The sequence below is a fragment of the Argiope bruennichi genome, chromosome X1, assembly GCF_947563725.1.
Source record: "Argiope bruennichi chromosome X1, qqArgBrue1.1, whole genome shotgun sequence".
Classification (NCBI taxonomy): Eukaryota; Metazoa; Arthropoda; class Arachnida; order Araneae; family Araneidae; genus Argiope; species Argiope bruennichi.
In genome coordinates, this window is record NC_079162.1 from 14,672,043 (window position 1) to 14,687,968 (window position 15,926).

At 28.7% G+C, this 15,926-nt stretch overlaps 1 protein-coding gene across 4 annotated transcripts in view; it reads right to left on the reverse strand.

Annotated features, from left to right (window-relative positions):
- LOC129958757 (E3 ubiquitin-protein ligase TRIP12-like) overlaps window positions 1–15,926 on the reverse strand; it is a 108,126-nt gene that overhangs the window by 13,937 nt on the left and 78,263 nt on the right. For all 4 annotated transcript variants that reach the window (XM_056071427.1, XM_056071426.1, XM_056071425.1 and 1 more), the window contains exons 26-31: window positions 13,651–13,842; window positions 11,935–12,066; window positions 10,574–10,633; window positions 8,559–8,767; window positions 6,438–6,631; window positions 2,085–2,236 (exon numbers count right to left, since the gene is read on the reverse strand). In XM_056071427.1, the coding sequence (XP_055927402.1) occupies window positions 2,085–2,236; window positions 6,438–6,631; window positions 8,559–8,767; window positions 10,574–10,633; window positions 11,935–12,066; window positions 13,651–13,842 (939 nt within the window). The remainder of the gene's footprint in view (window positions 1–2,084; window positions 2,237–6,437; window positions 6,632–8,558; window positions 8,768–10,573; window positions 10,634–11,934; window positions 12,067–13,650; window positions 13,843–15,926) is intronic.

Below are 15,926 nucleotides of genomic sequence, written 5' to 3' on the forward strand. Positions count from 1 at the left end.
CCGTTTGAAACTACTAACGAGCTGAGTAAATAAAGAATATGAAACTATCAAGAGTATCGAAAATAGGAAACTATCAAGAGTATCGAAAATAGGAAGCTGAATATAGCAGAGAAATGAATATAGAGAATATTCATTGTTAGCATAATTAGTCTGAAACTAAGCTGAGTATGGGAAAGAATACGATACAGGGTTGTCACTTAAATCCCGGAAAAAAATTCCCTGTGCTTTCCCTGTATGTATATTCAAAATACGAGGAAATACAAAAATAGCACACATGTTCTTGTCATAATGTAATATGATTTTAAGGAGTGGAAAAAGCAAGGAAAAGAAGCCACACTTTAACATTAGTTAAATTAATAACATATTAAAATTTTTTTTGATATTTACATAAAAAAAAAAACAATTTATCTTTATTAATTACCTAGAATTTAGCAAGACAAAATTTATATATTAAAGGAGTAAAATAATATTTCAGATGCACTTTAATTGTAATCACACACGAAACATTTTCTTGCCATCAAACAAATAATTTAATAATTACTTAACAAAAAAATTATAAAGAAATATAAATTTTTTTATATATTCATTTTGACCAACTTATGTATTTAGCATCAATTTCTGTAGGTTTTTTAGCTATCAGTTTCATGGAGCTAATTCTTAACAACTAAGGTACGTACACTTTTGGCTATTTCACTTTCAGAGAACGCAGGTGAAAATATTTCCAATACATCATTGAATGCATTAAAGGACGACCCAACAAGTTTCAATGCCCATAAAAATTCAGCTTTAAATCATTGTTCTTGAACTAAAAAAAATCGAAATCGGTTTACTTTCGAACATTAAATTTCAGGTTTCCGGACTTGACATATGATCTCCTCCTCCATTCCTTTAAATAGAAAGTCTAATATTAGCAATGACTTTTTCTGAATTGACACGCAATTTTGTTTCCCTTTTTGGACATGACTATTAAGCTTCTCTTTTCCCATAGGCTTATCGTTTACTTACAAAGCGAGCAGAAAGCAACAAACGGATTTTGCGAGACTTCTCGAACAACTCTTTCAGCAAAATCAGGATAATTTTATCCGTCCAATTTGTATTGAATACGGATTTTGAGCAGCTCATTGTTTTAAAAAAAATTCTCTAATCTACTCTGAATAAACTCACAATTTTTCAAATGATAAACAAACCATTTCATAAACTCACGTGTGAGAGACTAAATACCACTGCGAAGCGTTCGCGGATTAAAAGTTGCTATTCCCGCCAGAGAAATGTATTCTAATCTTTAACAAAGTTACAGAAGTCTCACGTGTGCTCATTAGTTGCAATTCAGGAATATTATGGTAAAAGAACAACTGTCTCACAAATTGAAACTGGACTGATTTATACAGAAAAAAAGGAGTAGAGAGTAGAAAAGATGCGAGTTTCTGCATTACACAATCGCGAGTGGTATTTTTCCTTTTTTGAAGCGATGATTACGATGTTTTATTCTTGCAATTTTTAGAGATCGGTATTTTTAAAAAGAAAAAAAAAAAAAAAAAAACAAGAGAAACTTAAAATTCCTTTAATTTTCCCATTTTTAAGGAAAAATTTTCAGATTTCCCTGCATTTTTCCGTTTTATAAAACCGATTTTTAAATTCCCCGTGCTTTCCCGGTGGCGTGGCAACTCTGATGAGATTTTTAAGAGTATCCAAACCAGGGAGCTGAATACAGCAGAGGAATCAATTATCCCTAGTGTGATCTCATAGGATTTGTCCTATTATATTTTAAAAAGTTTTAAGAGCATCTACTCTCAACCTTATTTGCATACATGATAAAAACAATTATTGCTTCTAGTGCTACCGACAACCTGACAAAAACTTGATAAGATTCATGCATCAGTTGGATGTGTACAGTAAATGAATGTTCTCTTACTGAAATAGATAAATTGTTTCTTTTATATGAGTTACTATTAGAAGAAAGAAAGGAATATTACTTCAATCTTTCTCTAGGTACATCTTGTGTAACTTACAAATTTTAAAATATATCCCTTAAGTGTTTCAAACACCATTCCCAAAGAAGATGAAGACATGAAAATTGAAATCACCTGATATAAAGTTCCCCAATAGCAACTTATTGCATGAATAACTCTAAGTAAACTAATGACTTCAAGAGATGGATCTTGAACAGTGACTGATTCTGGAAGGTTCGGTACCAAATATAGCGATAATGGAGATGTAACTTCAGGAACAATACCATCTAGAATAAGAAATTGATATAATTATTTTGAAATTTACTATACACAAATTAGATTACATAACCATCTGTTAAAAGAAAATCGTATATCAAATGAGGAAAAGCAAATGTATATCATTAAAAGCAAGTGTACATCGTTTTTGCTAAACTGAAAAGTTTAATAATTTGCAAAACTTTGTAGCGAAGAGACTCACTGTATTGTGCAGATGAAAACACCGGCTTTTGGGAATCATATTTTATTGAGATTTCTTCTAGATTCCACAACACAAGACACACAAAATATCAAATTACATACACATACTTAACATGGAAGAATAAAATGTTACATAGTTTCAAGTTGGCTAGCGAATTATCACAGAGTAGTGATGACCTACTTATTAACTGAAATGCATCATGGGAACTATATAAATACTTCATTTCAAAGTGCCATCTAGAGGCAGGCGTGGAGAATCGACACTAGATATAGATATATATACCACGATTACAACTTAAAATAAAATAAACTCTAAACATTAACTAATATTAAAGAATCAACTGGAGCAAAATATCGTTAAATCTAAAAAGTTAAGTAACCATGGTACTTAACTTTTAGATTTAACGATAAGTAATAATAAAGTAAGTAATAAATAAGTAAGTAATAATCTTAAGCTTATATATAATCATGTTACATAGTTCAATCTACAACATAGTGTATGTATTAATAGTAGCCTATATTGCCAGTAGCCAAAAGTGCACTGTGTTGCCCGAAAAGTAAAGGAACTGCTTTGTGCAAACTTTATTTAAAGAAATAAAGGCTAGTTCCACTTTTTTGGAACACCCTGTGTATGAGGAAATTAGTTAATAAAATTAAGACAAATTTATTTAAATTTGCCTTTGATCTTTTGGTTCCAAAGCTGAATCAATATCTTTTTAAACTCCAATCACAATGCAGATTATTGTCCAAAACAATAATCTGCCATCATATTAATATTTTGGCATCTACAATATAATTTTGCCAATGCATTTTAAACCTTGGTAAAATCTTCCGTCTTCTTCCCCACTCAATGGCAGATTTTCAAAAAGAATTTCAATAGTTCAAAAAACAAAGACTGTCAAGTTATGTTATGTTCTTCAATTCAGCAAGATGTTATATTTTCCAATTCATGCTACAATCAAGCTCTTTGAAATTTTGTAACATTTTTTCTATTATCACGGCAATGTTAAAATCTTCATAATTACTTAAAAATTTCTGAGTGATGTCTTTGAAACTAAGATGTGCTTTTTTTTTTTTCCCTAACTTGATCTATTTTCTTCCCCTCATATTTTCGATCTTAAATTAACTATCTCATGTTTGAGCTGAGAAACGAGCTCTTTTTTTATTTTACCTTCATATACATTCATAAAATTAACAAAAAGTATCATAGACTCCAATTTTATGTGTAAGGATGGTAAGTTCAAAGTTTCTAATCAATCTTTGATGCTGGATATAATTTTTTTTTTCCCTCGGAGGTTTTTCTTTTCTTAGTCAATAATGGTTTTAAGATATATTATCCTGTTCATAAAAAAAAAAAAGCAATTTTTGCACAAATCCACTAATGCATGGTTAAGATTTCAAAATCCTTACAAACTTGCCATTCAAATTTTTAATATTTTATTTTGAAAGAAGAAAATCAAGGATTTTCATATTTTAAAATTAGTGAATGATAATGCAGAAATTGAAATAAGAATACTTCAATTATGCAATAAGTCATCTTTCACGCTTCTCCTACTAGAATTAATAAACATTTCAACTGAGATGAATCATGATTAATGGTGAAGATAAATGAGCTGTAAGATCTACAGAATATACACGATTCTTCTTGAGAAAAATATTCGAAGATTTTTTTTCTTGCCTTTTGTACTAAGAAACTGTTATTTACAAAGCAACTAAATAACGCATTTTTAAGCTGAGAGCCTAAAACTCAGTAACTTCTGAAAGTACTAAATTATTTAAGGCGTCTGATATAAATTTCTGTGATTCAATACTTGTTTTTGGACTAGTGCACTATATTTTGATTTCGTTCTGCTTTATTCTTCAAAATCAGAAGAGAAATGAAAGGATGCTAGACGTATAGGCATATGAAAATCCGGATCATTCGGTACAGCTCTGATGGTAGAAATCATTCACATTATTCACTATGTTTCTGCCCGTTTAAGACCTTTATTTTGATTATTTTATATTTACTATTGTCATTTTACTGAGCTTCAAATTCTGAAACAATATATTTTATTTAACAATATTCAATCTTAATTATTTTTTTTAATTGCCCATTCTTCTTTTGACCCGAGAAAAATCCGTGAGTGACGGGGGGGGGGGAATGTGACCAGCATATCTGATCAAGAAAAACATCTGGCATTCTACAAATCTTCCTGTTGGACTGTATAATCCTTATTTTAAGGAAATTAGCATTAATTAGCAAATGTGCCCGATTCACTGGCCTACTTGAGAGACAGTAAATGTTCTATGATCGAATGTGGAAATTTTTTGGAAAGTATCATAACTCTTACACCCATATAATCAAAATATAATTTTGGGAGCAGACTGATGATCAAAGGACACAGCAAAGTAATTACTATGACTCACATAAACAAGTCATTAAAATGAAAATTATAATGAATTAATAAAGAAAAATAATAAATAAGATTATACCAACTTTAAAACTTGGAATACAGATTTCACTGTTAGCAATAACCTATAATTTTCCATACCAATCGTTCATGATACTTGTGTTTTAACAGATGGTAAGCCTTCATGTTGATGAATTATTAAGGATATTTGTAACTGTGTTCCCTGTTTCCAAAATTGATTCATAAACTGCAACTTTAGGAAAGGTGCACATTTTTTTCTGATTAGTTTGCAAGCATTAACTGGCTTTCCAGATCTAAAAACTATATCCTACAAAGCATACATAAATAAAACATTTCTTTCACCAATGAGACATAATGTCTTATAATCTGATGAGGACTTTCTTAGTTTGGAGTACGAAAATTGTCGATCTGCTTTCAAAATAAATATACATAATGTCTCATTCGGCAAATAGTTTCAGTTTCTCCAAAGAAATATTCAGTATTTAATTATGCAGCTTTCTTTTGACCTTTATGTGTTCTTTGATGCCTGCTAGAATGACAATTTGCATTATATTCCTCTAAAATTGAAACAGCATTTTGGGAAAAAGTTGTATGAATCTGCATGGAACATGAAGAGAATGCTAAAAACATTGTTTCGTTCATATTGTGTACGTAGTGCAGATTTCGTCTGATGAATTCATTTTAAATGTTTCTTTCCCTCCCCTCTGTTCAATGAACGAAATGACTCACTATTACTCAATCTGTGCTTTAAAATTTATTACATATTAATTATCTGAACATATTTTCAAAACTCTGATTGCATCTCTCTACATTTTCTTCAAAACATGAAGGAAATGTAGAACCATTCTATTTACCCATCAGCAATATATGGGTTATACAACACGGCTGAATATTTCTTAATTGTGCTAACTAAAATTTCAGGTTTGGTATCACCCCCAAAATTGCGAGGTGCACAGAAATTTAAAAATATACACAAAAATTACGAACACTATTTACCCAATATTGCTTGCATGATGCATATGTCTTCAAAAAAAGAAGACATGAATTTTTGCCATATGATTTTGGTAATTCATTTGCCTTCTTCACAGGTAATCATAGTAATATCATATCTTTTTTTTTTTTTTTTTTTTTTTTTTTTTTTTTTACAAATTTTAGTCTATTACAGTATTATAATCGTCATTTTAACAAACTACATATGAAAATTACATATATACTATCAAATACATTTTTTAAAACAAAATGATTTTTGAGCAGTATCTTTTATTCTTAATGAATTGATGCATAATTAAGTTAAAAGCTGACTACAGTAAGCACTGAAAGAAAAATATTTTTTTCGCAACCACACTCAATAATTAGCCAACATCAGGTAAAGCTTAATGCAATCTATCAGGATGAAACAATTATTTGATCAGTGCAAGCATAAGCCAAAAAATAACAACCTGATTAAAAAGTGCCGGACAATTGACTAGTTTTCCAGCAACACTGCAAAATTATATGTTCTTTGAAATAAACTGGATGTTAAAATTAATTTAGAATGTATTCTTCCTTCTATAATGAATTAATTATAAGTCAAATCCCCCCTGAAAAAAAAACATACCAGTCCACACATCATCAGGCTTCTTTTTTGGCGAAGGACTACCAGATGTACATCCTTTAGCACGATGACTAGAATGACCAGGTGTAATAGCAGAGTTTCGATTGCATGCAGTTGCATTGCTTGTAGTTGCATTGCTAGTAGTTGCTTTATTCATGTAAAGGGCTTCAGCTTCATCAGCTGGAATGGGCCGATACCTTCAAAAGGCATTATTAATTGAAATTAATACTGGTTAATGAACTTACCATACATATGTACAAGAAATTGAAATTTAGAATTCAAAACAAGTCCTACATAAAGAAATATTTAGAAGTAATCTAATTTATTTATGCTAAGCAGAATAGAAAGAATTTTTCCCATAATGCTTAGATCAAAACACTTACATTATTATTTTTAAATTAATTCTGAATAATTTATTGTGAAATTAGCGAAAATATTTTCAACTTGAAATAAAAAAATACAATTAATTTTAACTAAGCATATATTATTTACTAAGCATTTGGAGATCACAATTATATTTCATCTATTAAATTTATTTTGAAAACCTTTACTCATTTACATTGGTTTATATAATGCAGTACAAAATTGTATATTTTGCTTGCCAACGGCACCAAAATGCATTTTAATATAAATTCTTTAGTGCCTAACTTAAATGCAGGGAACATAAACAAAACATTAACGTAAATCAAAGGTGTAATTCTTAAGAAAATTAATTCAAACTTTTATTTTTCACTAATAATTAACAGATTGTAAGGGACGCCAATTTTAGCACCGACGTTCATCATTTCAGCAATCCCGTCTTTCATAACAGAGAATGGAGGAGGGGGCACGCGGGGAAGGAGAGGAAGACTGGAACCTAAGACGAGAATGGTGGTCTGTTAAAGTCAGTGCTGGTGTTTTTCGTATTTTATGTTTTACTTTTGTGCTGTGTCCAGCATCAAAAATGAGAGTAAAAAGTTGGGGCTAAATTTTGAAGTAATCACTATCTCTACCGCTCACGCTAAAGAAATCCCATGTGAAGAGTTTTTTTTTTTTTTTTTTTTTTTTTTTACACAGATATTAAAAGGGAACCTTAAGATTTGAATTAAAACTTACAGCCTTTAGTTTTTGAAAAAGACATTAATAGATGACTGTTTTTGCATTTAAAGCCCGCTTCCATTGCCTTGACAGTGTTGCCAATGTAATGCCTTGCCTTCCTGATTTAATTATGTTAAAAGAAAACTAGGGCAGGATAGTACAGAAGCTGGACAGTCGCGAACCAGATACTCGGGAGTTTATTGTACCTACTTCTATTACAAATACAAATGATGCACGAATACAAGTTTTGATTCTTTAAAGAAAGTTCGGCAACTAGAAGGATTTAAATAAACGATTATTCATTACAGACTATAGGGGCATATTAGCAATCGGACATTTATGATTCTTATCAGAAAAATGTTTGCCCTTCGATTTAAGAAAGCTTAAAGCACATTCTCAAATCAATTATTAACGCTTCATTTGAAGAGAAAACGTAAATTATCAATAAATAGAAGTTTACTTGCTTCAGATTTTAAAAAGTAACAATACACACAATTTTAAATTTATGAATCTGCCGGAATAACCATCATAAAATTTCAAAAAGAAGTTATATAAGAGACACAAGTAGACTTTAAATTGTTCACAATTAATATTCATTGACAGAACATGCAGAATACTTTTAAAAAATGTTGAAACAATTTGCACACATAAAATTCAAAAAGGTTAAAAAATAATAACATAATATTTTTGGATCCATAATTAGCAACAGAGATTTCAGCTTCTGCAACAAAAAACAATGTGGAAGCCAATATGCAGATGAAAATATCAGCAATACACAGGCACTGTAGCAAGAATCATTCTTAAATTTCTGCACATAATAGGTGTGTTTTTTTTGTTGGGTTTTTTTTTGTAGTTTAATGATAAGTCCAAATATGAATTATTCTAGTTGACTTAAATAAAATTTTGATTTAAATTAGTTTCACTTAGGATATAGAATATAAATACAAAATAGGATATAAAATAGAATGCAAACTAAATAATTTATAGTAAAGGAAAATAACCATAAAAAGTTAAATGAAAAAGTTAGTGTTTTAATTTTCAGCATACCAAATTGTATGAGTTTGGATCCATATATTTGTATATCCCACGGGATTTTCTGAATCTGTATCAGTGTCTGGACCATCTGTGCATTGCCCATCTCCACCACTATACTGTCTTATTGCTTGATAAACAGTCATATTATAAGGCAGTACATTTTCACCAATCAAGAACTGCAGCTTATGTCGCCCTTGTCCTTGGTTAATCATCATGGCAGCCTTAAATAAAAGGAAGTGCAAAAACTTATATGAATACTGTATTTTATTTTAGTGACCTATAAAAAAGTTGTTCATTGTAGAAAAGTCCAAAACATATTGAACATTTTATAGAAACTTTAATATACTAGAAACAGCTTTATATCATATATTTAAAGTAATAAATTCGGTTAGTATAAATAATTATCGGTTGTTGTTAATAAAAACTTATTAATCCCACTCAACATAACGTACAAAATATTTATATAAATGTCGTATAATTGGCAAATAAAACATGCGGACATCAAAATACAATTTAAATTTTGTTCAGAGATATGATTCTCTTAAAGTGATGTTCATTATAACATTTTGCTAATTACATTTAAAATTTTGAGAGCTAAAGAATTATGATACATATATAAAACAAACTAATTCCTTTGCTAATTACATTTAAAATTTTGAGAACTAAAGAATTATGATACATATATAAAACAAACTAACTCCAAGTATAGGAAATATATCACAGTATAAAACCCACAACAGAATTACTTGCAACTTAAATATATGTTAATGAAACTACTGGAATGATACTGAACAATTAATGAATATAAAATTTTAACAATTGTTGTAATATTTAAACAGATACCTAAAACATGTTGTTAGTTTAGTAGCAACTATTTAATTATGATAGTTGTTGGTTGACAATTAATTTACAAAACTTAATTATAGATTTTAACAAGGTGTTTTACAATATAAATAATAAAAATGTTTTACTGTATAATATAATGCATAATCAAGCATTCTTAATAAATGTTTAATAATTTTCATTAGTTCAAGAAAATCTATATCTAATGCTCAATACCTGGGTCAGTACATAAAAATAAATATCAGAGGAGGGAGAAAAATCCTTTTTACTTTTTAACAGGATAAGAAAATCACCATAAAAATGTTTCTTCTTAAAAAGAGTTAAAAAAGCTGTAGAATTTTAAAACATTATTATCATTTAATATTAACCATATTATAATCAATTTCGTGAATTAAAAAAAAATCCCTAATAGAAGAAAAAATGTTTTAATGCACACAAGTATTTGAATTAGAGATTCAATACGTTAATTTCCTTTAGCTGATACAAATTCAATTTAATGATTTAATCTATATTTAATTACGGGGTATGGTTTACAATGCAATGAGATAATTTGTCTAAAGAATTTTTTAATGAACATTTCAAGTAAAAACTGAAAATACATTTTTCTAATTGTATTCAACGTCAATATCACTGTCTCATTTTTTTAAAACAATAAGTAAAGGTTAGATCATATATTTCCCAAAAATTAGAGTGTATCATTCGAAAAATTTCATAGAATGAAGAACTTATAATATTAATTAATGTTTATAAATGAATTTATAATGTTAATGTGTTATAATGTATAATGTTAAAGATTTTAAGAAACAACCCTTTTATTAATCTTCCAAATAACAGAATGCCAGAAATTTATTAGTATTTCATTGCATACATGCATAAACATCCGAAAAAAATTTTGATAAGAAGACGCAATTACACGAAATTATAGGTTAGATATAGTGCAGCACCAAAAATATTTACCTGTAAGTACAATTAAAACACACAGAAAAAAAAAGGCTATAGTTTTGCTTTTGGAAATTCATAAATTCATACTTAAGCAAATTTTTTCAATCAAATATCTATTGCATCTAATATTTCAAAGTTAGGGGCATTTTTAGATATTGAATTTACAGAATAAATTTGAAAAATTAAAAAAGGTATACAATATTTGAGAAATTCTTATAATGATAATATCTACAGAAATTTACCATTGTATCATCAATGTCATCGTCCGAGTTTTCGTCGTCACTACCATCATCCTCATCATCCTAGAATAATACAACAATAATGTAAATATGCATAGTGTAGCAACTTTACCTTTTTGTAATGATTTAAACCTACATAACTGATCATTTATTTATAAAAACCACCAATATTAAGGAATTCATGAAATCATTGAACAAATAGCTTGACATGCATTTTGCTTTTGCTATCCAAATTTAAGACCAATAACTTTTATTCGTCCCTCTCCTTTCCAAAAGTTTTACTTTAAAATGCTCTCTTTTTCATTATTATATTCATTAAAAAATCAAGGTTTGTAAAAATTAATTTGTACTATATCATAGCAAACACAGCAATTGAAGCTTAAGTCAGCGGGTAAATTTACTAGCCATTAGTGATTGAGCAAAAATAAACATTTATTATGCGAATCAAGAGAGTTCATATGATAAGATGATGATGATAAACACAAAGTTTACCATTTTCACAAATATTCGAAGCGACTGCTCAAAGTTACTCTGAGCTGTGCTATTGGCAAATGAGTTCTTGATGTGTATTTGTAAATATGATTACATCAGTCAAACAAGGTGCAATGTTCATTTGTAATTTTAATTCGAAAATGAATTTCAGATAAAACAGTTAATTAACCTTATCTTTAACAAAATCCTATTTATTGAAATTTAAAAATGGAAGATCTGGTGACCTAGTGGACCTAAAATATCACTTCTATCACCAAGTCGAACTTCAGCAATGAAACAAGCAGTGACTTTATGACAATGAAGCAGTACACGATTTAGTTGGAAAATAAAACTTAGAATGCAACATTACTAATCTGTCACTGAAATGGTACTTCATATTTTGAAAATTATTCAAACTAAATTTTTTCAATAAACTTGTCCTTACCCCTATCACCAATATTAACATACAATGCAGAGCATGCAATATTTAATTCTAATAGAGTAGAACATACTTGTTTAAAAAATAATCAGCATAAGATTAGATGAAACAAAAGACAATTTTTAAAAAATGTGTCCAATCACCTGTCACCTGTTTACTATCACCAAATGATCAATCGAAAACAATATGTTCTTAGAATTAAAATCAGTAAAATAACTTCAAAATTTAATATTTGGATTAAACTATATTTCGGCTTTTCTTCATTCTTTCATAATAGAAGGGATTTTAACTTCCTAATCTGAATATTTAACATATTATGTAACAAATTATACAATTTTTCACTGAAATAAAATCGCACACTTTCAAATACACAAAAAATACATACATAACATTATTACTCATAATATGGTAAATAAAAAACATTGCTTCATCTTAAGATTATTCTTAGTTGTACCTTCACTCTGCCATAACCTCTGATAACCAAATATCTTTCAATTGCTTGAACTAATGCTAAAGGATCGATCTTGACAGGCCCACCACGCCACTGTCGTAGATTTGAGCAGGCTGGATGTCTTTGCAAGTTACACTAAAATAAACAAAAACGAATGTATAAAAGCTTTAAGTAAGAAATTTTTAAGAGCCTATAGCAATAACCGAATTCTGAAAACATTGCAATTATTTTTATCAAAGTCATTCGCTAGGATGCATTTGCATTATTCAGGATAAGGGGGTGGGGGCACCACAATAAAATGCATTAATTAATTTTAAATAACAAAGGATGAATAAATGGCAATCATAAAAATAAGTTGTAAAACAGAATGTTAAAAAATGGATGAAATAAAAAAAAGATAAAACAAACTTCACAAGAAAAAAAACACAACCGAAAATCCGATATTTAAATCCCACACTAATTTGGAAAATCCCAACTAATCTGAGAAAACATTTACACCAGAAATTAATGTCATTCCACATGATGCGCTGCAACCTGCTTTAGATACAGATCCATTTAAAACTTGCATAATTCAATTAAGGAGATAAGAATCCAAAATTAAAATTATCAAACTGCTTTTCAACAGGGCAACGATCCTAAGCCCACTGCCAAGATTTGTGCCTCTATCATGTTAAATAACAGCTTCATAGCCCTCCTCAATCTCCTGATTTATACATTATAAAACAGTTATGGGAAGAAATCAGTTGTGAACTAGAAAAAAAATAAGACACAAACAACAAGGTTGAACTTAAAAGGGCCATTTAAGACATTTAGAGCAATATTTCTCCAAAAACTACAAAAACTTGTGGGATTTATCCCACAATGCTTGAAAGAAGTGATAAAGGCCAAAAGAGGACCTACCGATCATTAAATGTAAATTGGTCAGCATGAAAAAGATCTTTCATGTACTATGTAAATACCGTATAGAAACTTTTTTTGTTACTTATCAGGGGCATTTTTGGTTTCTTTTAATTTATGTACTTAATATTCTAAATATTTTACCTTTAAAATATTCATAAATAATAAATGAAATTGTGTTAAACCAATTTTCATTTTCATTTTCATTGCAAAGTATTTTATGCCCAAAATTATACTTTCATTGACAGTCATAGCTGAGTACGGAAACTTTTTTTACTCACTGTATATAAAAATGACTATATTATTTATTTATTGTTTTTATGTAGGTCCCCATTACGATTATGCATCAGTTTTAATTTTAAAGGTATACTGGAGACTTATTTTATTTTTATGATGACTAAAATGCCTAATTGTATTTGATACTGGATTTCATCTTTATTTTGATTTTGTTTAATTCTTTTATATATAACATGCCAATTCCAAAGGAATTAATAATGTAAGCAAATTAAAACAGCTCACATTTGAACAATGTACATGAAATTAATATTTAAAAAATGTAATTAGTGAAATAATGGCTTTTTCCATTTTTCGATTATATTGTATTTCAATATTGAGCACTATCATGGTAATAAACAAGATGACAAATAAAAATTTTAAATGTCTCAAATCAGTTTTTTTTTTCCCTGCAATAAAAGGTTTGCACTTTATATACATCAAGTGTATGTTCAATAATTAATCTTAAATAACAAGCATTAATTATAAAATTTATTTTGGCATACTTTTACATTAACTTATATTTACTTTAAAAAAAATTAATATTACCTTGAGTTGATGCGTATTAAAAAATTTCAGGGCACTAGTTCCTCTTCCACCAACATTACCAGCTCCAGGAAGATCATGGACTTTAACAGCAAATTGCTCCAGCTGACTAACACAGGCATTTAATTTATAAACTAAAGCCACTAACGCTGAAGAATCTAAATTACTTGCATCAAACTGTGTTACCAGAAAAATCTAAAAATTAAGGAAATTAATTATATATAATACAAAAAATGAATCAATTTACATACATAGTACAGTAATAAATATCAAACTTCTTTAGTATTTACAATTAATGAGAAAAAGAACTAAGCTAAATTAACTTAAAAAGACATATGATTTATATTCAATTAAAATAAAAATTTTAGTTTAATATGTCATGTTGTAATATGTGTATTAATTTATCTTATAATAATTTAATAAAAATAATATAATTATAATATAATTGAATAAAAATAATTTACCTTAATTAAGCTAATTTAATTTAGCTACCGTTAATTTCCATATTTATATAAACTAATCAGCAATAGCTTCAACTTTAATTAAATACAGAAAAGTAAGAAATAGGCATAGTGATTTGAACCACCATTCATTTCTTATTTTCATGTAAAACTTATTCTTATTTTCTTCATTCTTATTTTCATGTTTCACATTTATATAATCTGATTAAAATAGGTTGATACGGAATATGCATAATACAACTAGTAACTGATTCCTTTTCGCTCGTTATGGAACAAGGCAGTTGATAGACAGAACAGGCTCTCAAACTTGCACCAAGACTGATAGCTGATACTGATACAAGTCTGATCCTAAGCTGGGACTTGCATCTTCAGAAGAGATATCAATGAAAATATTCTGGTGGGCTTAATTGTTAATGACAGATGTATGAGGATGAAGAGATATTGTTGTTAGACATAGTGTAAGAGAGTAATGGTTAGGGATAAAAAATTTGGTTTAAAACTTATTAGTAAGGTTTAGGTCTTAAAGTGGTAGTTTTGAGATTGATAGCAGGATTACTACTGTTTGTAAGATTTTTACACGATTGAGTGCCTAATTCAATCGCTTGAATGCTAAGGAGAGCTATTGTGCTCTTTAGCAATAAAAAGGTAAATTTGCCATCCTACTGCACTCACCATGCTTTTTGTTGTTCTTTGTCAGAATGCAATACTTGTGATCTCATTAGATGACTTCTTTTATTTTGTTACAGTCATACATTTCACATTTTTGGTATATGACTGAAAAATCTGCTCAGCATTCAAATGGTTAATAATGAATTTTTGAAACTGGGAATATTTGGTACATTTCAAAGTTCTTGATCCCTCTGAAAATATCAGATACTAGTGATCATTTGAGCAGTTTTATTTTTGAGGATGTCATTTTGCTAAGTTGTTCTTTGCTATGGCATCCCAAACTGGCTTTTAATACTGCACGCTGAATAATAATCTTCTAGTACTATATAAATAAATACAGTTTACTTCAAAAAGTCGCGTTTTTCAAGACATACATATGCTTAAAGTATTTTTGTTTTTTGCACAAAATCCTAAGACAAAGATCTCCAATTCTTTGTAACGAATTCCAAAACTCACTTCGCGCCACTTCCATTTATTTAATGAAGAATCAAATCAATTTATTTTGGGTCCTGCTCTTTTTCCCCCTTAGAGTTAGCACCAATTCGTAAGTTAATTTCATTGTTTTAGTATACTTTTTTTTGTTATAAAAATGAGATACAAAAAAGACATCAATCCTAGAGAGTGTTTTCACCTTAAAAGACAAAAATATTGCAATGTGTGTGCCATTTGGCGAAGTAAGCTTATTTACATATCGTAAGCTTATTAACATATCGTAAGCTTATTAACATATCGAAAAGCAAACAAACAAATTGCTTGCTTCGATATATTTTGGCAAAAATCACCTTCCCAAAATTATATAAGATCTAAATGGTTTCTTACTGTCTCTTTTCTAACACTATGGTGAGCATATCATTGAATTCCTGTACATGACTTAAACCATAAATTTTTAAAAGCTGCTAAAAAATTCTGTTTAGTAATGAAGCTGCAGCCTAAAAGATAACCTCTCTCATACATATTTTCCAGAAACCATATCAAGTTCATTTATTAATATTTATTCAAATTATTTTTAATAAAATTAAGCATTTAAAACAACAGGAATATTCTGCAATGATATATAAATTGGTTTACTTCCAGCAAGAATTATTGTAACTTGACATATAATTTTTTTTACAGGGCAACTTTAATTTCATTAGTCTTTTAAAACTTGGA